The sequence below is a fragment of the Mangifera indica genome, chromosome 15 (assembly GCF_011075055.1).
Source record: "Mangifera indica cultivar Alphonso chromosome 15, CATAS_Mindica_2.1, whole genome shotgun sequence".
Lineage (NCBI taxonomy): Eukaryota > Viridiplantae > Streptophyta > Magnoliopsida > Sapindales > Anacardiaceae > Mangifera > Mangifera indica.
Window position 1 is genome coordinate 13,942,838 of NC_058151.1, and position 26,746 is coordinate 13,969,583.

At 35.9% G+C, this 26,746-nt stretch overlaps 3 protein-coding genes across 6 annotated transcripts; all 3 read right to left on the reverse strand.

Moving 5' to 3' along the window:
- Positions 1-430: 430 nt before the first annotated feature.
- On the reverse strand, positions 431-8,175 carry LOC123197862 (thyroid adenoma-associated protein homolog). Of its 3 annotated transcripts, XM_044612336.1 has the most exons (5): positions 7,116-7,250; positions 4,597-6,759; positions 4,173-4,444; positions 3,099-3,692; positions 431-2,942 (listed from the first exon to the last, which is right to left on the reverse strand). In XM_044612336.1, exons 2-5 carry the CDS (start codon positions 6,691-6,693, stop codon positions 500-502), a joined length of 5,406 nt encoding a protein of 1,801 aa, XP_044468271.1. In that variant the 5' UTR covers positions 6,694-6,759; positions 7,116-7,250; the 3' UTR covers positions 431-499. The 3 variants fall into 3 exon arrangements, with proteins under 3 accessions (XP_044468271.1, XP_044468270.1, XP_044468269.1); XM_044612335.1 differs by having other exon boundaries at positions 3,099-3,683; positions 4,597-8,175; XM_044612334.1 differs by having other exon boundaries at positions 4,597-8,174.
- Positions 8,176-11,225: 3,050 nt separating this feature from the next.
- LOC123197903 (cullin-3B-like) lies at positions 11,226-15,053 on the reverse strand. Its single transcript, XM_044612411.1, has 2 exons — positions 14,726-15,053; positions 11,226-13,404 (listed from the first exon to the last, which is right to left on the reverse strand). Exons 1-2 carry the CDS (start codon positions 14,884-14,886, stop codon positions 11,364-11,366), a joined length of 2,202 nt encoding a protein of 733 aa, XP_044468346.1. The 5' UTR covers positions 14,887-15,053; the 3' UTR covers positions 11,226-11,363.
- A 2,418-nt stretch (positions 15,054-17,471) lies between these two features.
- LOC123198321 lies at positions 17,472-19,771 on the reverse strand. 2 transcript variants are annotated; one of them, XM_044613007.1, is made up of 3 exons: positions 19,427-19,771; positions 19,251-19,337; positions 17,472-18,172 (listed from the first exon to the last, which is right to left on the reverse strand). In XM_044613007.1, the coding sequence occupies exons 1-3, from the start codon at positions 19,760-19,762 to the stop codon at positions 18,104-18,106; spliced, it is 492 nt and encodes a 163-aa protein (XP_044468942.1). In that variant the 5' UTR covers positions 19,763-19,771; the 3' UTR covers positions 17,472-18,103. The 2 variants fall into 2 exon arrangements, with proteins under 2 accessions (XP_044468942.1, XP_044468941.1); XM_044613006.1 differs by having other exon boundaries at positions 17,473-18,172; positions 19,251-19,346.
- Between the last annotated feature and the right edge of the window lie 6,975 nt (positions 19,772-26,746).

Below are 26,746 nucleotides of genomic sequence, written 5' to 3' on the forward strand. Positions count from 1 at the left end.
TAACTCATAAGAGGGTAAATGATATAAAAAACCTCTAAAAAACCGTCAAGTATTCCCTCACCCTTGGGGCTCATATGCTGTAGCTCACAAAAATAATCAACTCTCAAATTTGAGTTGAAAAAGCCTTTACTTGATTTTGTGAAGTTGTCAAAAAACTGCTAACAAATCCATATTCTTTAATGATTTTTCAATCAATGATGACCCATCTATTTTTGGATTTCTCTCTAACAATTCTTTATTTCCATCTTTGATGACCTTTATTCTTTCTCTTTGACGGCTTTTAGACAAATAATCCAATAACTCATTATCAATTTGAGTTAGAATTTTTGGATTAGAGGCAAGTTCAAGCTGATTTTTGTTTTGTGTTTGGCTCGAGTTAAATCCACCCTAAACAAGAGTATACTTTGGACTAAAAATGTGGGGAATAAAATAAAATCAATTATTCCCTTCATTGCTTAATGAATTAAAATGCTATAATACAACATCAATGCTTTCAATCTTATCTAAGAAGAAAATAGGGGTCAAAAGCCTCCCAAATCATGTCATCTGTGAACTTCACTGTTTGTTCAGCTAAAGCACCTATCTTTCTCTCATGTAACTTAACTACTAACAAATACAGGTTATGAACCAAAGGGTTCCTAATAAATGGACTGATAACTTTACCAAGTTCAATCACATCAGATAGTAGAGACATACCATCTTCAATTTCCCCATTAAAGATGCAGCTTGAGAGTGCATAAAAACCAAGCAGATTTGAATAAACTGGTAGAAATGAATCCTTGTGGTTGCCAAAACCACCAATCCAATAAATTCCTCCCATCCTGCTACTCTGATCTTTAGCAAAAGACATTAACTGATGGCTGAATTTCTTTCTCCATCTGCGTAAATAGTTTTTGATTTGATCTTTATTCGATGTGTCAACTGTCCAGGATTTTGAAATAGGAATCTTCTCCAATTGAGAGCAACATATTTGACTGATCAAAAGCTTTTCTTCATGATGATTATCAATTTCCTTGTCAAAAACCCGCCTTACTAGATCCCCTTCTGATACTACCTGGCTTGCTGCATTATGCACCCATCGAAGAAGGGATTCAGAAAATTCGATCCAGCAACCGAAGATAGAGGATAGGTACTCAAAACTAGATTCAATCACTTTTTCCACTTGGATTGGAGCCTCTCTAGCATGAGAGCTATTTCTGTGTCTTTCTGAATTACAACACTTCTGGACGTCAACAGCAAGCCTTTGTCTAATCCCATCATCTTCATCCTCCAGTAGTTTGATACATGCAAACCATAAAGCTAGTACTTGACGAGCATACATATTAATGGCTTCTTGTTGTTCAAAATGCATACCTAAAGTTTCAGGCGGGATTTGGTGGTTGACCACATAAGAACCCACAAATTCAGCTTGTTCGAGCAAACCTGATGCTGCTATAGATTCAGCTGCTGCCCTGCGCATATTCACTGGCTCTGATGGGGCACTATGCTCCCTAATCATGTCAACAAAAGCAGTAATGCAAGCATATAAACGAGCTGATCTTTCCAAATGATCAGACTCAGTGAACTCCATGGTTTTCTTCTTCTCTAAATCAAGAACTGAGTTAGTATATGCATCTGCAAACCGCCGTATGCATATTGCCAAACACCTGATGAGTGTCTCTTTAGTTTTAGTATGTCTTGTGAGCTCATACAGGGATATCAGCCTATCCCAAAGCTGGAATACAGAATCACAATCCATCCCTCCAACATAAATTGTTTCAGCAGTCACTTCATCGCTGGGTTTCTGAAACAGCAGAATGTTCCAAGTGAAAAGATTCCTGAGAATGTAGTTTGTACATCTATGACTCTTGTCTAACTCTAAACGGCTCATCAATGTGTCCTGCAGGTTACTTTTTATCCAGTTATGAATGTTCCGCAATTCACTGCCTAACAAATCACTGACCTCTCTATCTGATTTTCTTGATTCCAGGAACTTAAGCAGCCACTTTAATGTTGCAAGTCGAACTTCATAAGATGAATCTGACAAGGAATGGACCAGCCTCTCCTGGAGCCCAGCAAAAGAATTCTCCATTTCAGGTATTTTAGATAACTTTGAATTAAGAGGAGAACGTCTCTGCGGCATCTGAAAAACAACTTCATCTGCTTCTTCAGATGCCTGAAACACACAACTGAAATACGATTTAGCCGCTTGTTCCCGAAGTTCAGCAATTGTTGGGTCATAATATGACAGCCCATAAGAAGCTTCAACATCTAAGCACTCAGTAGATAACTCCAAAAGTAGGTTGCGTACAGCATAAAAACTACCGCTTATATGGACTGTTCTTGCAATACAGAGAATGTGATCAAGCACTCTTAAGAAAGAGGCATTGACAATGGGGCAAGGGCACCTTTCAGGGCTTGCAATCCATGAACATCTCCCAAGAACTTTGATTAAGTCAACAAGAATCTGATCCTTCATTGAAAAGTCACCTAAGTTTCTACAATTTGTATCCACAAGAGAACCTAACTGCAACAGAATTCCATGAATTAAATTGGAGTTAGCTCGGTGGGTTCCAGAGGTTGGGCACGAAGAAGAAGCGGGAATAGCTGTGTTATGGTCCCCAACATAAGGTAGTTCAGATGCTATATTCTGAAGGACAACAGGCAGTTTCTCATTAGACACCAGGCCTGTTAAAGCTCGGGATGCAAGGATACGAACTTTTAGATTGCTTTGGGTTGAGCACCTTCTAATGAATGGCATGAAAAGGAAAGGATCCAGGTCATCCCCATTTTCACTTGCGAGGGGTGAAGGTTTGAGCCTAGATAGAAGAATCAGCATGGGACACAAGCTTGGGTGCACAACATTTGCTAAGTTGGATTCTGATTGACTCAATGAGGTGTCACCAAGCAACTCAGTTATAAGTTTCAGTTCGTTGAATATAAATGAATGCAATGAGGGGTACCTTCAAGAAAGCAGATTAAATAATTGTTAAATATTATTAGAAGAAACAAAAAGCAATTCTAAACTATAAAAATGACACAGTTTAGACAAGCACAAACTCTTTTTGTGGAAGCTTTTAAAGATACAGAAGTTTAAGTTTTGGTCAAAGAAATTGTACCTATGAAAAAATTCAAGCCCAGTTAGACCACGCCGTGCAGATTCTCGTTTTTGAACATTAAGAAATCCAATCATACGACGTACCAAGGCAGTGTATGCCAGACAAGCACTGTTCCGAATTTCCCAGTATGGAGAAGAGAATGAGCGTATTGAAACAATCAAAGCTTCAGCAGAAAAACCAGAGGTGTCAGTAGCTAGGTTGGTATCATTAAATACAGCTCTAATGATGTTGAATGCATGCACTGTTGGAATGACACCCTCATCGCGAATTTTAGACGATTTGAAAGTTGCATTCATCTCAGATGGCAGCGCAGATTTCAACTGTTGGTTTGAATTTTCCAATAAACACTGAGATTCTTTTTTTAATCCTTTGGTTTCAGTTAGGTCCAGCAACGACCTGTCAGCTACATCTATTAGCCACCGAAGTGCTTGCGGGAGAAGCTTCTTCGGTGCACCTTCTGGTTCTGCAAGAAATAGAGCAATGAAAGCAGCAGGAATACCTGCACTTCTTCTTAACAAATCATCCACTACTTGTCCCTTGGCCACAGTTCTTTCCATAAGTTGCTCCATCCAGGACTCTGTCAACCTACAAAGTCTGCAAAGATAAACAACACCTTATAGTATAGAATACTATTTCACAAAGCTAGCTAACTGTATACTGGGAAAACTTCTACATTCAGAATATCTTTTGCATTACAAGCCAAATAGATCCAATAAGAACTTGAAAATGTTATTATGTCCATTATAACACATATAAATGCACTGGCATAGTCTAGGGGTACTTCTAAACAGCCCCCTCCTGCTAAAGGAACCCATTATTACTTTTAATTGCGAAACCAAAAATATTAGATGGCTGAGACTTCTTCGCCCAATTGCCCTCCCCCATTTTTAGGAAGCAAGGAGCGTAAAAAGATTATGACCGATGGGATAAATTAGGCATCCCTTTAACTCTGCGGATGATGAAAAGATTGCTATGTTCTTATATGTATGACAAAATGGTGATAAAAGAAGACGAGACAAGAAATTGAGCATAAGATCAGAATCCACCGGTTGAAAAAGAAAAATGGAAACTTACCTTGGATCATTCGAACAAAGTAAACGGTTGCAAAGAGCTGTAAACCCAGCCCTTGTCTTATCAATTGCACCGTTATGCTTCATCTTCAAAAGGACTTCCAAGAAATGGTTCCCAATTTTTTCAAGTTGTTTCAAGTCAAGCATTGGAACAGAGAATGTCGTCATTGAGACATCAGCAGCATTGGAAAAACGATTCTCAGATTCTACTGAATCTGAACAATCATTACTTGGCAAAGGAATTTTTCTTATGATAGTTCCCAAAAGAAGACTCACCTGAAAACAAAAAATGTGCTGTCATTAACATCAACGTCAAAAATTCATTTTCAATTGCTTGGACTTCAGCAATTATGCATAGTTATTAGAAAGCCAACATTATTACCAGCATTCAGTACCAAAATATTGATAGGAAATAATATGGAAATTACCTCTTTCATAGCCAGCCAGCAACCAACCATAACAATCTGTCCTGATGACCTTACATCTTCTGTAGGTTTTGATTTCTTATCTTCATCCTCTAAAGCTTGTGTGGGCCCATCCATCTCCTCAGAGACATCCAACAAGAAACTATCATCATTAATCATGTCATCCATGTCCTCAGGCAGATACCAAGCATCAGCAGAAACCACCCAAAGTGCCAATGAAGTTATTTGCATGACCAGCTCCAAGAGCTTCTCTAATAGTAATCTCATCTCTGAATAACCCGACAATATGGCATCAGAATTCCAATCCAATTCCTCGAAAGTATATCGGAGAGCAAGTAATATACCATGAACAAAACTGTTCTTACAGGCTTCAGAAAGATCCTTCTCTCCCTCCTCTACTGCAACCTCCAACCAATCAATTAATGATTTCACATATTCTATAGCAGGTGGCCTAGATTTACAAACCTGCTCATCTCTGTTGACCTGCTGAGGCTGCAAAGGAAGACAAACAATGTCTGAAACTCTGACTATCCACCCAAGCTCCAAGACATACTTCCTAAACATAAGCCGTAAAGTTAGAGCCCCAGCATCACTCTCTCTCACACGTGGACTGCAGACTAATTTTTTAGACCATGCTATTACTTTTTGGACCATGTCTTCACTTGAAATACCAGGTAGTGGGTTAGGAAAATGCAGTAATATACGAAAAGAACTCTCCCTCAGCCGGTCCCAACTATCAATAATTGATCCAACTAACACTAGTGTTGAATCTGGTGAAGTGAATCCTTTATTGTAAGGATAAAGGCAACTTTCAGGAGATACAGAACCAGGTTTTTCCTGAGAAGGTGTGATAGACCAAATGCTTGCCATTGTAAGAATAAGCTCCATGGACATTATTTTTCGCTTATAAGGAGCAGAAGGATAGCATGAGAAAAATAGGAAACTGCTCAACCACCTCATAAAATTAAATAGATCCTCAGCTCTCCTAATTACAGTTTCCTCTGTTCCAGTGCATGACCCATCATTGTCTCTGAAGGAAACAGTAGGTTGCCAGCCACCCTGCTTAAATTGCCTCTCCAAGGCAGTTCGAACTCGAGAGAAAAACTTTCTAAACAAGCTTGTCCACTTCATCTGAAATGCTGTTGAGCAACACCTCATGTTCAATGGCACAGCTTCCTTCATCAGAGTTAGTTCTAAATGGGAAGGCAGAGTAGCTGTCTTGGGATTTAAGAAAAGAGATTCTGCAGCATCTACACGGAGTGACTCATCAACATGGGTCAGTGCCAAGACTAGCCAGTCAACCACAACCTTAAACTTTATTCCCTTAATGCAAACTAGAGCGTAACAATTATTGCATTCATTTTCCAACACACTCTCTGTGCTTAGCTCAGCAGAATTTTTCCACCAATCGATATCCCCTTCAATTAAAGCAAGTGAACGAGATACCTTAAGTAAAGAGACTAAAACAGCTACTTGTTGCTCAACTCTGAGTTCCATGTTAGTACATACAAGCTTTGGATATGACAATCTGTTCCCCTCGCTAGGCTCAACCGAGATGAAGGCAAGCATAGGAAAAACACCATCCACATCCACATCTAAAATAACTGGAACAGCATAAGTATTCAAATTTGAGCGGAGCTTTGAAGTTCCTGAAGCAAGTCCAAACAAAAAAGGAGGCAAGCAGTGCCCTCTATAAACAGCATAGCCCCCTTCAATACCATCAGAACTCCAACACTCATCACGTAAGCATTCAAGGAAACATTTCAGGAAAGATGTGGCAGCAGTGCACACATCATCATCAATATAGGCCTGGACCGTTTCAAATAACAAGTTAGGACTCATATCCAACATAGGTTTTGTGCCCAATCTCTTAGTCAGTGAAGCCAAGGGAGCGTATCTCCCCTTACACCGTGGCCCTAGGCAAAGAAGATCAGAAGCAATCTTTTGTAAGAAGGATTTAATTCTCTCACCACCTTCACCCCGACGAAGAGTAGATTCAATATCTAAGAATAGATCAAAAACAAGATGAACTTGCTTTACTGTTTGACTTAGAGGATCCTCCAAGTTATTCCATATGATTCTCAAAATCCGTGTCCCCATATCCTCCGGAATCGGATCATAATTATCCGATGTATAGGTTAAATTAGCCAAAATTGAGGTCTTTATCTGTTGCAAACATATTTGCATCACAGTTAATGCATGAAAGTTAAAATGACTATCAGTTGGGCTCTCACAGTAATCACACAACTCAGGCAAAATCCCATTATACAATATAGTCTTTACAGAGCTACTGATATTTTTGGTAAAATTCGAATTATTCGAAGACACAGAAAAGGGGATATTGAGTACATCTCTCGAAACAGCCGTGAGTATCCCTCGAATCAAGCAAAGTCTATTCAATACTGAAAAACTACGGATTTCACTACAAACATCTCCATTATAAGGAACCTTCCCAATCGCATCATCAAACTCACTATTACAGTCATTATTACTAAGATTGCAATTTGTTTGATAAAAAATACCTTCAATGATGAACGAACCAAGTTCTTGAGGACTCAAACACACTTGTAAAGCAGCACAAAATGCCACCCCAGCGGCCACGAAACAATCTCTCGTAAAAACCACTGATTTCAAGATACTTATCATAACTCCAAAACCCTTTTCCAAAGCCTTCAATTCTCCACCTCCACAGCCGCAATCAGGATCACTCAAGTCTCTAAATTTAGCTGGAAACCGCTGAAGCAAATAGTACAGACAAGACAAACTCTCCTGGCACTGCTCCATAACTATAGGAGAAGGTCTAGACAACTCTTGAACCTCCAAAATCACACTATTCAGCCCCAAAACGACATCTTCAGCGACCGAAACGGCACAATCTTCAATCACATCAACTAAAAACCCCAACTTTGGCATACCCATTACAGACAAAGCCACACGTGACACACAAAACCTCTTCTTACCGCCATACTCATTGCAAAGCTCACGGAAACAAGAACAAATCAAAGACTCAAACTTTCTAAGTTTCCCCAAAGCAGAAACCAAAGTTCTATGCAACGGAGAAGAATTCTCCAAAAACAAAACTTCTAAGTAGACCCGCGTAGCTTTCAGGTTCAAAGACTCATCAGCACTCGATAATAGCAACTCAGTGAAAGATGAAGCGAGTTTCTTCGCGTGGTTGATTTGTGAATAAGTAGAGTTGAGTGAAGCTAACTCTTTTAACTCACTCCAAAATTTTGAAAAAGAAGACCCCTCATCGTCAGGTGGAGATGCTAAGAATTGGGTTAAAGAGTCTGAGAATGAAGAGGGGAAAACGACGGCGTTGTATGTGTAACGGTGGCGGTGTTGCAACGCGCGCCATTTCGCCGACATGGGTTTGTTTTAGTGTGGGGAGGAAGAGGGTGGCGAAGATGGCGGCTTTGAGGGTTTAAGGGTTTTATTAGGTAGTCTTTCCCCAGGTACAAAGAGAGAGCTTTAGGGCAGGGCAAATACAAAACTTAAGTCAAGAGGTTCAAGAAGAAGAAGACGACTTTGGTTTGCTTCCGTGGGTTTAATACTAGGATTTAAGAATATAGGGACGAACTGTTAAGATAAAATGTGGATAAAAAATACCACATAATTTTTATATATATAAGAGCAATACTATGTGTATCTATTTTAGATATATAAATGTATACATACTCATATGTGTCATCATATGATTTGTTATTGTTTTATTCTTAATTCAAAATCATTCAATCACATGATAACACATATAAATATGTACACATTTGTGTATCCAAAATAGATACACATAGTTTTATTGTATATATAAATAAATCAATATTACATGCAACATTGTGTTATTAGACTTGATTAAAATCATAAAAGAGATTTATTCAAACCAAGTCCATCTGAATCAAGGGTTAATTTAAGATTGACGTGAGTATGAAAAAATTACTTTAAAATTGAGTTTGAGAAGAGTCTCTTGAAAAGATCCAATCTAAAAAAAGTATCAAAAAAGAATATGAAAGAAAAGTTATTAACAAAACAAGTTTCAATGCAACAAAATCGATGAAATGTATATCGGAAATCTAGCTCAAATAGAACTAAGAACCCAGAGCTGAACAACTCTCTAAATTCAATCTGGGTTGGATTGCATCCATCATTGGACAAAACCATCACACCTAAATAATTGAGTGATATCCACTATGAGTAAAAATCAAGAGGCCAAAGCTCTGTATCCCACCCAAGTTTAAGTGTGTTCTTAAAGTTATACCAATAGGATTTAAAAAATCTGAAGTCCACCCATAATGTTATTGCTGTTAAAATTCTCAATTAAAAACAAGGGTAAAATTGTTATTTTATTAATAATATTAAAAAATATAAATTTTGTTATTTTTTTCCTCATAAGTTTTAAAAACTAACAACTTCACCCTTAACTAAAGTTTTCTAACTTTTAAAAGTCACGTTTTCCTCCAAAATTTTTTCTTCACCTCTCTGGCCACTATCTCCGACGTCGACGACTTCTATTTTCTATCCTAAACCATTGGTCTATACACGTAAACAAATATGAAATGGATCTTTTTGTCAAAGACGAAGAGATTGGTGAGATCTAGGCGAAGAGATTTAGACTCTTCATCAATGAAGAGATCCAGATCTTTTCGTCAACGAAGGGTCCAAATCTCTTTATCGATGAAGAGATCCAGATCTCTTAGTTGACGAAGAGATCTGAAATCTCTTTGCCCAAATCTCTTCATTTTTTGCCGATGAAGAGATCTAGATCTCTTTGTCGGTAAACAAGCTTTGTCGACACCCTTTCCAAATTATTGGAGAAAGTGGCTGGAGGAAAAGAAAAAAATTCAAAGGTTTTGGGGGTAAAAATATGATTTTTCAAAGTTTAAAAACTTTTTTAGGGGTGAAATATTAGTTTTTAAAACTTAAGAGAGAAAAATATAATAAATTTTATATTTTTTAATATTATTAGTAAAATAACAATTTTATCCCTATATTTAACTGAAAAATTAAACTCTAATTGATCAATGGGTGGGATTTTGAGTTTTTCAAACTCCATAAGTATGTTTGGAATCACACCTAAACTTAGGTGGGAAATAGTCTTTTGGCCAAATTAAGAAAAGAAAGGTGGGAAGGGACACTCCCATATTGTATGACAAGTGTTCTATTTGTTATTATGGCCCCAAAAATGTGACTTTCACTTAGAATGAAGCTCTGGTAAATGAAAGGTTCTGAGATTGAATCAAGTTACGGCTAGCGTTGGAAACGTTTGATACGAATTGACGAGTTTTCACAAGAATAAGAAGCACATGGAGAGAGGTATTTTGGGAGTCCATTTAGCCTAAAACTGCACTCAATATTATTTGGACTTGCTTGTTAGTTTGTGTTGACCAAACAACATACATGTATAGATCTTGTTAAGCCTTTAGAAAAAGAGTATAAACGAGGGTGTAATCAAACTGATTACTATTTAGCTTAACTTTTGCTTGATAATATTAAAGCATAACTTGAGCTTGTAAAATGGAAAGTTTTTTAACTAAATTAGAGCTTGAGAAAGGAATGTTAACTCAAGTTTGGTTAAAAAAATTATACTTAAACTTTATAACTTATATATTTATTAATTATTTTTATATTCAAAATTAGAATATAAGATTCTAAAGATTTAAGTGCAAGCTTCAAAATTTTTTGGGGTTTATTAACATGTTACTCAAATCGAATCATGAGCTCATGAGCTTACCAAATTGCCCAACTAACAAGTTCAAAATCATGCTTGGCTTAACAATAATCGAACTGCACAAGACTCGACATAAACCAAGTTGCGAGAAACTCAAACAATTTGATTTGTTTACACCTCTAGTTGAAAGTTACCAAAGCCATAGTAGAATTTTAGTATTTGCAGCATACAAGTCAATCATCTGTTTTTCATGCTTCCAACGTTAGAATCATGACCCTCTAATGGGTAGAAAAAAAAAAAAACCTTTAATTCGGAAAAAATAAAAATGCATTCCACAAGCCTGTACTGTACAAAGCATGTCATATGATCCCCTAACAGAAACCAAATCTTGACTGACACTACAGTCTACAATCTGTTTAGTAACATTCATTCAGTTCTTGCTTTCCAAGCCACTGAAAAGTGTTCCCCTCTATTGTTTGCCTTGCTTATAAATACAGCTTGCTCTCAAGAAGCATTCAACACGAGTTCTAAGCCTGAGATTTTATAAGTTGTATGTAAGAGTTGGAGGGAACTAAACATATAGGTAAAAATTACAGCATTCTGTTTAATTTCCTCCAATATCTTATCTCCAACTTCTAGATTGCAACAATAAGTTCATTCTCTAAAATCTTTCTGTTTATGCTGTGGATTTATCAGTTGTATGTAAGAATTGGAGGTAACTAAACAGATCATTTCACATGTAAAACATTCTGTTTAGTTTCCTCCAATATCTTATCTCCAACTTCTAAACTAGAAGTCTGCTTCCTTCAAAACATTCTGGGTAGTTCGTTCAATTTTCTTATTCTGTGTTTATGCTGGGGCAATATAGTTGCACATGTCAAAACTTTTGAGAATAAAACACGCAACATGAACATTGGTTAGGATAGAAATCAACCCTAAACAAAATTTAAAAAATAAAGGGATAAAATGCAGCAAATAAATGTCTAGAATAAAATCAAGCTGGACCTGTAATCATTCAAGTAACATTCAAACTTACAAATGGATGAGAACTTACAGACTCAGATGAAATGCCCCGATAAGGTGACAAAACAAGACAGTTTCTTTTTCAAGCAAGGTACCGATATAATTTCCTATCCACTTTATCCCTTTCTAGGAACTCCCTCTCAATAAGCGACTCTATTCGCTTTTTAATTACAACAGGATTTGGCAGAAACCGGGACTGCAGCTGCTTTGTAACCTCAGTGACAACGTTATTGTGATCCAAGACCCGTCTTGCCTTCATGATCCTCACAATCGCTGCCTCAATCTGTGGTTTCCTATCTTCCTCCACTCTCTGCCTGGTTTCCTGATTTTCTGGCTCAGTTTCCCTTTGTGCAACCACAGTGCCTATCTTAACCTTAACAAACTTGCTTGTGAACTTATCATTGAAGAAGAAGGCATCATCCTCAGCTATGTCTTTGCTCATGGGTTCCTTCCGTAGAACATTCTTCCCCTTAACACAGGCCAGAGACTGCAGACATCTCTTCAAGTCTGAGGCAGGTATTTCAGTGGCTTGCTCAATTTCTTTGTAACTCAACTGATCAGCATTATTGAACAGCATCAGCACACACATCTGGTAAGTGGAAACATTCAACTCATGTTTCTGCCCTTTCCCAAAGGTTGCTTTCAAATCAGCTGTGCCCATATTTGTTTGCCATGTCAATCTCCGTCCTGTATGGGTCCCAAGATAATAACTCCTAAATTTCTCACATATTCCTAGAATTTCTGCAGGGAGACTGCATGCAGCACTTGGTTGAGTAGGCCAGGAACCTGTAGTGAGCACCTGGACAGTTAGGGTAGGAGAATCCCCTAAATCAGAACCCAAGTTTGCATAAAATCCTTGCATTGTATCCTGGGATGTCTTCATATCAGTGAACATACCCTCCAACTTTGAAGTGAATTGATATCCGCACTCTGTTTTGAGTTTAACAATAAGACTTCTTTCTGCATCATCAGAGACTGTTTTCCCCGAAAGAAGCCTCTTGGCTAAGTGTTGTTTGTAGTACTTCTCAAATACATCTTTCTCTTGGAGGTAACGGAAGAGCATCATGACTTTATCAAGTACATTCTCCACATCCTCTTCACTTACCCCTCTCAGTCCTTTCCGGAGCTTGTCATCCACAAACAAAGAAATAAATTCAGGAGACCGTGAATTCAGGTTAATGAAGTACTCGAAAGACGAATTTAAAGCATTTTGGAATGTCTTGTCATTGTTAAAAGCTGTACTGATAATCTTGTCATATTTATCCTTTAAATCCAAAAGACGTTGCACAAAATCTACAGGATCCTTTAATCTTTCTGGATCAATAACTAGCTGTTTACCAGTATCACGAATGTATGAAGTCATGACGTCTCTTATTAATATGAGACCATTTGGCACCCGGCGGAATAAAGAATGCATCCTCCCCAGGTCCTCATATTTGTCATCCACAAGCATATTAACAATGCCAGAGTTCTCCATATGAGCTAGTCTTTGCATGTGACTTTCAATCATTTCCTTTTCCACCACATTAGTTATTTTGGCTTCACTTCTTACGTCCAAGTAATGAGACACTCTCTCCATTTCTTCATTTAGACGTCTTTCAGCTTTCTTTAGGTATTCCCCACAATCACAAGATTCAATGAACTCCTGAGATTCAAGACGGTAAAAATCAGCCGAAACTTCAAGAAAATGCTTCTCAAAATCATCCTGGTAAACACAAGAACCTAAATCCATGAGCATCTTTGTAATATTTCTCATCAAACCCCTGTTAATAACTTCACCACTCCTTTCTCTCTGCACAAGTTCAAGAAGTGTATCCCGAAGCCTAGTCTGGATTTTGCTGGAGTGAATAACAACATCCCTCCACAGATTCAATCCTAGCTCATGTACTGGAGTTTTGTGGGTGCTTGGGATGAAAGTCCTATCCATGTACATTAATATGTCTCTGATCATTTGCAATGCCTTGTTATGATCTGCCCATTTTCTATTCAGCTCTTCCAAAAATAGCCCCCCCTGAGCTATTTCAATTGATTTGCATATTTCTATTAGATGATAACTCATTGTTTTCACAAGTCCAAGGTAGAGTATCTCACCAAATTTGTGAAGCACCATATTGTAAGCATTCCTGAATGCAATGAGGTATGTGAACATTAGAAGCATTAGTTAAAAAGGATCATGCCGAATAATATCAGATGTCATTAAATAGGATTTGCATAAGCATCAGAAGAATTCTTGAAACTATTGGTACTAACAACTGAAGAAAATAAAAACCAAAGCACCCAAGAAGTTTGGTAATACACAAAAAAGCAAAGAGCAGAACAAAAAACTTCCAATCCAAGAAATTGATTTACACATTAAGTAATACAGAATTCCCTAGTTATCAAGAATAAACCAGTCAAATGAGGGAAAACATACAAACAAAGAGGAAGAGGTAAATCTTCCAAATTCATCCCAAAACAACAATATGATAAATAATCCATAACATCCACTAAAATTTCAATGGTACAAGTCTAATTCTCCAGGTACAACGATGAAGAGACAGAAAGAAATATCCATAAAACCACCCTTTAAGAGACAGCAAGGAAATAAACTATTTATTTGCAAGGCAAAGTTCCTTTTCCAGTAAAATATGTATGCTATCCAAACAATTTAATCATTGGCCTTTAAAATTATCGATCAAAAGTTCAGTTCATGACTTGTATAAGCCAACAGGATGACTCCAACATGGATGAGAAACATAACCTGTGATTTTAGGGTAGCTAATATACTGGAAATAAGTAAAAGACCAAGGAGGAAACAAGAGCTAAAAAGAAACAGACATCAATCTAGCAGCATACACAAACACACAGCAACATTCTTGAACAAGTGACCTCCTGTTTCTTATTCATTATCACATATTTACAACAGCAGATATTTCTCCAAAACCCAAATTCTAAGAGTAAACAGAAAAAACATAATAGTCAATACAGCTACTTTCCCAGTATCATATAGACGTAGTCCTCTATCTTGCACCTCACTGAACGCCACATAATTGCTAAAACTGAAAGAAACTAACAAACTTTCAGTAATCAGTTCAGCTAATCACCCTATTACGATTGCTTAAGCTCATTTCCAAGCATTGCCCACAAAACATATTCGCACAAAAGAAAGAAGCCGTCACCACAATCAATACATCTCAACCAATTATAATCAAATTCTCTGTATCACTACAGATTCTTCACAACTCAAAAGTTCAAAATCAAAGCTATTCACTATCTCCAAACAACAACACCCACCAAACAAAACCACACAAAACCAAAAACCAATTTGCAGAATCAACAAATCAACTCAAAAACACTTAAAATAAATAAATAAAAATTATCCTCCGAGAAATTTTTAATCAATTCCCAGTAAAAGTTGACACATAAATCACAAAATTTTGCCACGAAAAAGGCTCAGAAATGGACCTATAAAGCTCTTCAAAGCTAAGTCCACTAGCGTTGTGGTTATAAATCTCGTGAATCGCATGCTCCAAAATCTTCCAAGTCTTTTCTGCGTACTTCGGATCCACCACGACCCGGTGCTTGAACGCCTCTATTTGAAAGGTCCTCTTCTTTGGACCACTCATCTTGCTGAAAGCTTAACTCTCAACAACCCAATTACTCGAGCCGTCTTCGCTTCAAACTCGATTCTAAGAGGTTGGAAAGAAAACTTCGACTCGAATTGCTCACGGAAGAAACAGGAGAAAGCACAGGGACCAGTGGAGCACCTCTTCTACTTCCTTCAAGTCTTAAATTACTCCTTTTACATCTTTTCATTTTTATTTTAAAAAAAAAAAGGCCGAAATATTATTCCCACCCAAGGTTTAGTCAATTTTCTAGTTTCCACCGATAGGGTTTCAAAAATTTAAATATTCACCTATCTCTAAACTTATATTTGAATTTTAAATTAGGTAAAAGAATAAAATTATTATTTTATCAATAATATTAAAAATATACAATTTTATCCCTTTCTCTCAAGATTTTAAAAATTAACAATTTTTCTTACTTATATTTTCTAGGTTTTAAAAAATAACAATTTCACCCCTGCATAAGGGTTTGTATTTTCTACATATTTTTATCCTTACAAACGCCTCCCCAAAGTTTTGAATTGTACAATTTCACCCTCATCCTTCATGTTTTACAAAGCCTAAATCAATCTTCTCCTTCATCTTCGATCGAATGTCCAACCCAAGATCGAGCCAACACCTGTGAACACTTTCAGCCGAGAGATGGGTGGCGAATCGATGCTCTCTCCCTCTTCCATTCAACAAATCGGAGGGAGGAGATGGGTGCGATGTTGTTGAAAATCGGTCGAAGTCAAGCTGAATCTCTCACTCGATTTTAGCCAATTTTGACGTGATTCTACATTGGGAAACCACTAGAGAGGGAGAGGCTGACAATAATTCAAATCTTGGGGATAGAGGTGGCCGGAGACAGAGTGATAAGACGTTGGAAAAAGGACATCAAACTAGAAATGTATGAGAGGGTTAGACAAATTTTGCAAAATCTAAAGGGTGAAGAATGAGTTTTGAAATGTACGGAACCCTAGAGTTAAGAAAAAAGTCATTTTTCAAACCTAAAAAATGTGAGTTTAAAGAGGAAATTATCAATTTTCAAAACTTAAAAAAAAAAAAAAGATAAAATTATATATTTTTAATAATATTATTGAAATAACAGTTTTATCCTTACATTTAACTGAAAATCTCTTGATATTCTTCCCACATTTCAACTCTCATTTTGTAATGCATCCCTCTATCTCAAGTAAAGTTCGAGTTATTTTAAATTCAAATTGATCTCAAATATCATCTTGTTTCAGTTCCGTCTAGATTTCATATTTCATTAGTCACGATGGATTTGATTCTTATTTTAGGTTAGATGGTTTCTAGAAAAATAGATGCCATGCTCAAAGCTTGTCTAACAGGTTGCAGCCTGGCGTAGAGTATGTTAGCTTATTGCTAATAAAAGTCGTACCCATAAGTTAAAAGTTAGATTGAAGAGGAATTTTGACCATATAACTCAACTATATTCACAAGGAATTCAAAGGGTTGCTGCCAGCTTCTGAAAAAAGATAACAGTAAGTTGAGATTTATTTAACAATTACTGCTGAACCAAGAGAGCATCGGGACTCAATTATTTTTACATTTCAGGCCACCAGGGCCTCTAAACAATACATCAACATCCAAAGCTGGACCCGTAAAGCTTCTATACTCAACACCATAACAATGTTCATCGCTTGTGTTAGTTTCTACCTTATAAAGACCTGGATTCAGGTAATGATTTGTTTCATCTACGTGCTGAAGTTTTGCAGCAAAACAAGTTTTAAGCTCTTGGTCTGAGAAGAATTGTCCACTTCCCATGTCCATAACTTCATCTTCTCTTGGACTGTAGGCTTCTCCTTTCCAGCCAATCTGTTTAGCTTCCTCCTTCATTCTGGTGAACAGGCTCGCAGGCCACTATCCGATCGCCAACTTTGATTCTGGTCTACCGAACCACCAATTTTTGGTATGTATATGTTATATGTAATTTGCGAATGTTAGCACATTTATTAACAATCCTAACTCAACTAAACTTAGAAATGGATTCGATCTAAATTGAGTCAACTTGAGGTCGAATCAAGTTCAGATCGAAGTCAGAATATCTAGCTCGAGCTAATAAATAGTATCATTGGAAGGTTATCGGTTGAAGGTCTAGATATGAACTGAACCAAACTCAAACATTATTAGCTTGAGTTTGACTCAATTTAAAAATGTGGTGGCTCAAGTTTGTTGAGTCAAAGTTAAAAGTAGTTTTAGTTCAATTTGATCTTTAAGTTTGAAGCTCAATTCACATCTGTGGCTCAAGTTTAGAGTTCATTAACAAAACAATGTTGTTTTACTTAATAATAAGAAAAATAATATCAATTTGATAATTGTTTGACATAACTTACATCAATCCGTGAGTCAAACTCGAACTTATCAAACCATCCATCCGGTCCGAGAGCTAAATTGAGTCAAACTCTTTCCACCTCAAGTTTGGCTCGAGCTCCGCTTAAACTCAACCAAGTAAATTGGAGTCAAGCCAACATTCAAGCCCGAGTTAACTCGATTCTAGTTCAACCCTAGTTGGCACTATAAACAATATTATTAGAATGAATATTATTATTGATAAGATAACTAGTGTCACCAGATAAAAAAATAAGTTGAAGTATGGATTCAATCCGTATTGACTCAGGCCGCATCCACTCGAGCTCACAAAAAGATTAAATTTCAATTGGCTACCTCCCTTGAAAACTACAAGATCGAACACACTGCCTCCAAAAGGATCATGAACGATAGTTGTAGAACTGAGCTGACTGGGTAGGGGCCAACTTGAACAAAACCGGGGCAGAGAATATTGTAGCAACCTGTTTTACCTTCTCTATCAGCCAGCAAAATCATATTAACATTTTAAGAAATGTAATTAATTTCATAACATAGTTATCTTATCAATTAATTTTTAGTTAATATACAAATTCCCAATGTTTGCTGGATTCGATTCGAGAAAACAAAGCCGATCCTCCATAAAATGATTTCTCTGGGTGTGCAGCCATGGCGCACGCTGCATTCTGATTTATTATCACAGAGATTAATAATCAATATAATTTTTTCAGATAATATTTGAACTTAATTACGAAGCCAGCAGATTTTCTCGATCACCTCGATCAATATACGTTCTTCATTCCTTCGTGACAGAAATTTAAGCCTTATGAGATCTTCCTTCTGAATCCTTTGAATTGGAACAGTTCCTCTTTGACAAGATACGCATCTCAGTTCGATCTTCGTGAAGTTAAATGGTGATGATGATAGAGGAGCTCCTTGACGTTTCAAACTCTTCAGGGGAAGAACCAGGCTCCATCTGTCTTCACAGAAACAGTGATCAAATTATTATCCTTGTTCTTAGATTTGGATCGGACCTTGGCCCGAGTAAGCGGTCGGTCCAGGTCTTTCTCGGTCCAATTAGTTGGATCCGTAGACAAGAAGTTTTCAAATACATATATATACATTTACATTGTATACTGCAATGGAATTTTAGTTTTGTGGTGCATTATATGTCTTGGCAACTTTGCCAATTGCTAGAACCCGAGCTATTGCAAAGGGTTAGATACGATTGGAAACAACTAGGCTCAGTGTTTGGCTCAACTCATGCTAGATTTTGAGATTTACAACTCAGTTTGACTTAGATTTGAATATTTTTTTTGATAATATTATTCATTCTATTGATGATATTATTCATCTCGTTAGAAATACTACTTATTTTGTCAATAATACTATTTATTTTATTAATGATATTTATATTCAAATTGAGTTTGAGTCAACTCGTTTTTGAGTTTGATTCATTATGAATCCAATACTACTATTGCACAAAAAAAAAAAAAAATTGAAGTCATGTGTTGAACCTTAGTTGAACTAGAGCTCGAAGCTATTGCATAGGGCTAGTTTCGAATAAAGCCAACTCAACTTAGCTCAATGTTCAACTTGATTCAAGAGAATTTTTAGTTTGAGTTTCAATTCTGTAACTCAATTAGAATTTAGCTCAAATCCTATCCTAATGACATTATTTATTTCATTGAGAACATTATTTTTTTTATCAATGATACTATTTATCCAACTAATGATATCAAGATTTAAATCGAGCTTGAACTTACTCACGTATTTTAATTTGATTCGAATTCAACTTTATTATTGCAAAAAAAAAAAAATCGAAGTCATACTGACACGTCAACAAGTCTTTGAATCGCAGTTAAATTGGAAGAACTATATGTGTAATAGCTTAACAGCGACAAAAATTTCTCTCGGAACAAATTGACCGCCGGATCTCAATCAAATCGACCGATCCAATCCAAATTTGAAGATCATGATTACTCCAACTTATCATTTAAAAGAACTACAAAATCTGTCTTTCATGGAAGTAGATAAACAGGAAGTATATATACCTGTATGGTAAGGTTCTTGAGTATAGGATGATCTAACGAAGGTTGCTTGTATATATCGACACAATCGATAATATCGCCATGTTCAGTCTGCAAAATCTGGTAAAAGCTTCATAAATTCAATATATATATGATATTGTTCGACATATAAGACCAGAGATAAGAATAATGATGGCTACCTTAATAGTCTTCAGAGCAAGCTTATTTAGAACCTTTAATTGCCTTTCAATCTCTTCATCTTCTTCTCTAGATAACAGTTTCCTTCCTGCAACTCCGACAACGGTTGCTTTGAAGACTACCTTAATAGTCTTCAAAGCAAGCTTATTTAGAACCTTTAATTGTCTTTCAATCTCTTCATCTTCTTCTCTAGATAACAGTGTTCTTCCTGCAACTCCGACGACGGTTGTAATTGACACCAGAAAAATAGACGGCCATATTCTTCCCTTCAACATAACCATGTTTTTTTTTTTTTGGCTTGATATTAGAGAAATGACTACTAGTGGCAACCACCCCATAAATATACAAGGCCGAATGATTGTGTACCTCCTGAACTTTGCTGAAATAAACTTGTACCCTTTAAGTTTGAAGCGTTCATTTTTAACCTGTTATATATTATTTATAAATTTGTTGAAAAAGCCAAATACCTTTTGTCTTTACCAAAGCTAATTCCTCTAAAAAATTATAAAATTTATATCCACCTTTGTTAATAATTATGAAAACTAAATTTATAAAAGTCAGCAGCAAAGATTGTTCCTCATTTATTATTACATTTCATTATCTCTACCTTTGTGTCGTTAGTGGATTTGTCAATTTTCACTTAAGATATATAATTGACAACCTTTATTTTGATTGAATCTCATCGTTCACCAACTTTAAGATGCCTTGTTGCCTGTATGATTTCCTTCATTTGAATTTTTTTTAACTGTTAAAAAATTAAAAAAAAAGAATGATAGGTGAAAATTTAAAAAGAAAAATATAAAATAGTTAAAAAAATTTTTAATTTGTTTGTTCTATTAGGTATGTTTGATAATAAACCTAATATATATTATACAAAATGACAAAAAAACCCCTTTGACTATTAAAATTGACGTCTAACTTGTATAGATAGATGGAAAATGGGCTTTTTCAATCTTGAAGGGTAACAAAATAAGTCCATCAAAGTTCAGGTGAAAATTAGTAATTTGGTCTATATAAAAACTTTCAAATTAGATGCGATGAATTTAATGTTAGTAGCAATGTCCTAAATTCCTTTAACATGGCCTTAATGTTATGAACATATATAGAACTTACCACATTTGCCGAACAAATCAATTAATTGATTTCGGAATCTACAGCACATAACTAAAAACATTTTAATGGTAACTTTAATACCTCTCATTGTTGTTTTTCCAAGATTAATATACGTCTCAAATGGATGAAGCCGACCTGAAGCAGGGGAAAATAGCCCGACCTGCTACTATTACAAATTGGATTCGACCTTAGGCCCAAACACAAGACCTATGGGCTCACTCGACCCAGTTTTCATAATTAGTTAAAAAATTAAACAATTAATTAATTAATTAATAATTATAATGTAAAAGATTATTTTTTATTAAATTTAATGGGTTAATCTATTATTGTTACTGTTATTGTCACCTCTATATATATGTGTGTACATGTTTAGAACACATAAATGAATGAAACCAATCATATTAAAACTTAAAAGAATAAAGTAGAATAAAAATAAAATACATAATGGGATTAATGAATAAATAATAAAATTTCATAGGGATCTATGAAAAATTTAAGAGTTATGTTAATATTTTACATGTTCTAAATTGAAAATTTTGTATAGTTGACTCCCTCTAGGCCTGCCATTGCATTTATATTAGATAGATCATATTATTAAATAAAAATATATGATATTATAATTGGATCCAATCTGAATTTATTTGAGTTGAATTTTAATTAGTTAGAGCTTCAACTCAACAACTCAATTCGAGTTCAACTGAAATCTTCCTCCAATGACATTGTGCATCTCATGAGAGATACTATTTATTTTTGGAAGCCCTTTGATGACATCTTTGGTCAGCTTAAACAATCTTGAGCTACTCATTATAGCTTCAAGATAAGCTCAAGTCAACTTGTGTTTAAACTCAACTCAGTTTGAATCTAACTATATATAATATGATATGTTGCCTTTAACTTAAGTTGAGTTAAACTTGCACAAAAGCTTATTCAAATTCAGGAGGATTAGTTCAAGCTCAATTTGGTAAATAGTAACATTAACATCAATTTCATGTCACATTCAATCTCAACGAATTGATATTTCTTTAGTTCAGATATAGAAAACCAAATCAAACCTAAGTCAATTCGACTCGAATCTCAATTTTTAAATTGGGCTTACTATAGGCCGAATTAGGCTTAACACCCTCTTATTGTCAAACTTTTTGTTGGTGCTTTTTCTCATGGTTCAAGTTTCAAATTTACAACGTTTACATATGGACAACAATACCTTTTCAAATGTCAAAAACTCACCAGTCACTACTTTCTTCTTTATTCTACAATCAAGGTATCTTCGTATATGTCTTGATTACTAACAATCGATAAATCGAAGTCATTGGAATAACTTTATGAAATTAACTAAATTCATTTATAAATATTAATTTTCTTAATTAATAATTTATAACAATATAATTTTTAATGTGTTCCCAAAAGCTTTTACCAATGCAATTTGTACACTATATTACGTACACTATATTACATAAACTATTTTAAAATATTATTATCAACAAATGAAAAAGTTCATCACTCGCGATAACATATCTAATCATATAGTCTATAATTTTTTGTTAAGTATATAAGGAGTTTAATATCTCTCCCATTTGTTGACTTCGTGAGCAAAATTTGTTGTCATTTTTTAAAGTGTCGTGATATTGTTTTGTAATGCTTATTGATATGCATACGAAGATATCTGATCCCACCCAAACTCGCACATATTAAATTAAAATTACAATGTTTTTCTAATACACGTTAAACCATTTTAACACCGATTTTTTCTTCAGCACCATACTATTAAAGTTTGATTTTTTTTTTTCCTTGTCAAACATAACCACGTAAGATCAAAGGATAAATAATTCATCTTTGTGTGTGGAAGAAGGGAAACACAAGACATCAATAATTGGAAAGCTGATATTGGCATCTATTGTTGCCCTCCAATAATGAAACTTGCACCACAATCTTTATGCTGTTTAAATTATGATAGAACTATATCAATAATTTTTCAACTAAGTTTTGGAAAACCATAAGAGGTCACCCCATTCCTTTGTGAAATTATCATATTATCCCTTAAATGGGGCAAGATTACACATTTCTTATTGGGTCCAATCGGATTATACTTTTCAAGTGTGAGATTATCTACTTTTAATTGTGATTTAGGTCGAATCACACTTGAAAGTGGATCTTGGATAAAATTACACATTTTCTAATTATTTCACTTTTGCAAAATTATCATGATACTAATGAAAAATGATGTAATTTTAGTATATCTGAGTTACACGTTTTCAAGTGTGAAATTGTATTATTCAAAATGTGATTTAAGTTGAATCGCATATTTCTACGTAAATGGATTTTAAACAAGATTGCATATTTTTTAATTATTTTACTTTTGTGAAATTATCATAATACCCTTGAAAGTGTGTGTGATCTTGTTGGATTTGGTTGAATTGCACCTCCATAGGTGAAATTACTATTTTTCCCTTTCGTAGAAGAGTGTTTGTTTCTCTAATGGAAAGTTTTTGTAGTTTTGAGAATTCGAGGGTTGTATGGAAATTTGTGATTTATATGAAGAAAGAAAAATGATGGAAATTCCATCATCCTTGTATTTACTTAGTTATTATTATTATTTTTTTTTGTACACATACAAAGACTCCTTCTGTTTCTTCGTCTTCTACCTACAAAATTCAAAGGACGGAGAAAAAGCACAGATCAGATTTTGGCTCCCACGCATACTAGCTCTCGTCACTAATTTCGATTCTCTGGCCCATTCGAACCGCCTCAGCCTCAGCCTCAACCCACTCCTGTTAAACAAACTCAAATATCAGATATCTGTTTTGGGTTATCCGGCCCATATCCTACAATTTATAAACAAATAAAAATATATATCTTAGCGGGAATCAGTGAACAACTTTAAATTTTCCTCGGTTTCTCGGTAAACAAACAGACGATAACAGGACCTTCGTTTAAATTTAAAAACCTGAAGGAGTAGACACGAGAAAATTAATTATTTTGTAAATTTTCTCAGCCAAACAGCAAACGGGAAAATATAAATCTAATCGACTTCATTCAGGATTTAAGATCTAAGCGAGTTTTAAAATGAAAAAAATCACAAAAACTTCGGATATTTATTTTCTTTCTCTTTCCTCAATTTTCTCAGCATTCAAACAAAAAGAGAACAAGAAAATTAACAAACCTTTACGAATCAGCATTAGATTTTAGAGGGAGGCCGCTCTGACACCAGTCTTTCTCTCCGTCTTGCCGCTGAGAGGCGAGCAAGGTAAGATCGTTGCCGTTCGAGCGAAAACGAGAAAGTTTACATGTCGTTCTTGGAAATAACTGTCGCTCTTTTTACGATCTTTAATATTATTCATGTTTAAACAACTACCTTCACCATCAACATCCTCTCTCAGCAACAAGAACTCCTCTTCTTTAACTCTCAAAACCTGATTATGCACGTATCGCCGGAACTTCGTCACCGATCTCGGCGACTCTTCCACGTCCTCAGTCGACGATCCGCTGCTCTCCTGCTCAACATCCGCCGCCTCCATCCTCACCGGAGCCACCGCCTTCATCGACACCGGTATTTCTTGATCGATCTTGTTCTCTGCTTCCACAGTCATTGTCCTATTTTACTATTATTTTTATCAAATCGATTTATCGATCGAATGCGGAGGATTTTTTCATTTCGGTGAAGTTTATATGCGGGGAGCAAGAGGAGAGAGATGATCAACACGGTGCATTTTGGAAGTTAGTTACGTGGTGGAGAGGGATGTTTGGATAGGTGACACGTGTACAGGTGTTGACTGCTGAGACATGTGGTGATTAAAACTCAGCCAAGAAACCGTTGCCGTTTGGTTAGCAAGAAGTCTTCGATCCTTAATACGGTGCCACGTCAGTTTGGTACACAGTGCCACGTCAATTCAGTTGAATTCATATACAAATCCGATAAGTCATAAACGGATTTACGTTGTAGTGTAAATACAGGATTGGTTGCCACGTCACATCAAATATATATTATACAATTCGCTTGTGGCGTCCACGTGGGACGGAGGATGGCTACGCGGCCATTTGGGGTGGGTTCTGGACCGAAATCGTGGAACACGTGTCGAAATCGGTAGGGAAAGGGTAAAGTTGGTCAAGTGATGTGAAGGGATTTTCTTTGTACATGCAATTATAAAACACGTGGTGCTGTATGATTGGGCATGACTTTCACGTGATAAAGATGAAGATGAAGTGATCGAGATCTAGAGGAATGCATGCCTGAGGTCAACCTGAAACAACGGTTAGGGTGGTTTTGCCACGTATCAGGCTGACGTCAGGAAAATATTTTGAGTCGTAAGACAATACGACATTCAAGCTTGTCAGTTGAATTCAGATCTCCAAAATGCAATTTTCAATAGTCCGGGCCTAACCTTTGTTCCCATTTAACTACCAACGGTGTATCGTTTTATATTATACATGATTGTTGATCAATATTTAATATAATAATTAAAAAAAACAATATTATAAATGAAAATAAAGTATTAAGTTCGAGTTTAATTTGTTCAAATTGAATGGCGTTATCATGCACTTTGAAATACATTGAGGCGTGATCGAATTTGTTTTGGCTATAATTCAACAGCCCTTGCCAGATCATTCTGCGGGGAAGAGCTTAACGTTCGAAAATCCGGCAAGGGTTTTTCTCATTGGTGCCTTGCGGCATTTTTGTTATTGCGGCTCAATGCATAATGAACCTTCAGCAGCTTCCGCTTATACCGGAGCCCGTTCTGTCTCACCTGCTGCAGCTCTGCATGTAATCGTTCCGGCTAATAGGCGTGGCTTCCTCCAATGAACTAGCGACGATCAAGATTAAGAGGAACAATGCAAACTGGGCTGGATTTAGGCCTGATATGGACTTATCAAGGTTTGATGTAATAACAAATTCCCACCTTCTAAGTTTAAAAAGCCAAAATCCCACCGGTCATCCATTCCCGTTAAAAAATTCTGTTTGATTTTCTTAAAATTACTACTTTCCCATTAAGTCTGCATCAGAAATAAAAATGACCCAAATCTTGCTTTCTTGATTTCTTAGCGACCAGACCGAAAAATTTCGTATTTTTTCTATTGTTATGGCGACTCTGCAAATATTCAAGCTTTTGGCCACCCAATTCTTCGTCATTGGCAGTCCTATCTGCAGCTCGATAACCAGTCTAGTTATCCACCTTCGCCGCCGCAAGACTCTTCGGATGCTACTAGATCGCCTCTGATTCGCTCACACAGATGACGAGAACCTGAACTGATATATCGCCGACTCAACCGTTGCAATTGAAGAATCTAAAATTGTATGTGCAAAACCTTTGGATCCGTGGAAGATAGTTCCCCTTTCAAAAGGTTTCTGCTATATTCATTTTAATGATGAAGATGACATGCGCAGGACGTGGAGTGGAGTCACCTTCACCCTTCTTACTTTGTTCTTTTAAAGGGTATAAATTTTTGTTCCAGCAAACCTTGGGTGGGACATTGTCTTTTGGCCTTTATCAAACCTAGAGAGCTAACGTTTGTATCATTTTGAATCAGTCCAAAATCATCTAAGAGGCTATAACATCTCAACTTTATCTTAGGTTATTGAACAGCAGTGAGCCCAAATTTACAAGGGGTTTTTCAAATATGGGAAGTATAGATTTCGAAAGATGAGATTTTAAGGAGATATATATTGTGGATTGAAGTAACCTAACGAAGTGTAGATATGATTTACTATGAAAACATGATCAATGAGTAGTGTTAGATTCAAATCGAATCAAGTCATGCTTGAACATGCACTAGCTCGAGTTTAGTTCGAATCTATTATGTTGAATTCAAGCTATTGGATATATTGTTAGAACGTCATCGATAAGATGAATAATGTTATCAGGAGGATAAATAGTAACACCATCTATCGACAAGATAAATAGTATAGTCGACAAAATGAATAGCACCACCAACAAAAAAAATAATATCATTAAAAAAGGATTTGAACTAAACTTTAGTTCAGATGCTGAACTAAAATCTCAGCTTAAATTTAACTTGAATTAAGTTAAACACCCATTTGAACCAAGTTGGGTCAGTTCAAATCTACCCTTACAAACGAATACACATGTATCTATTAGTTAGGGTTTCCACACAGAAGTTATATTAAAATTTTAAATTTAAGATAATCTGGTTTTTAGGCATTCTTGTGTCCCTTATCAGTGTTGAAGTTGCAGGAAGAAGATCATTTTCCATAT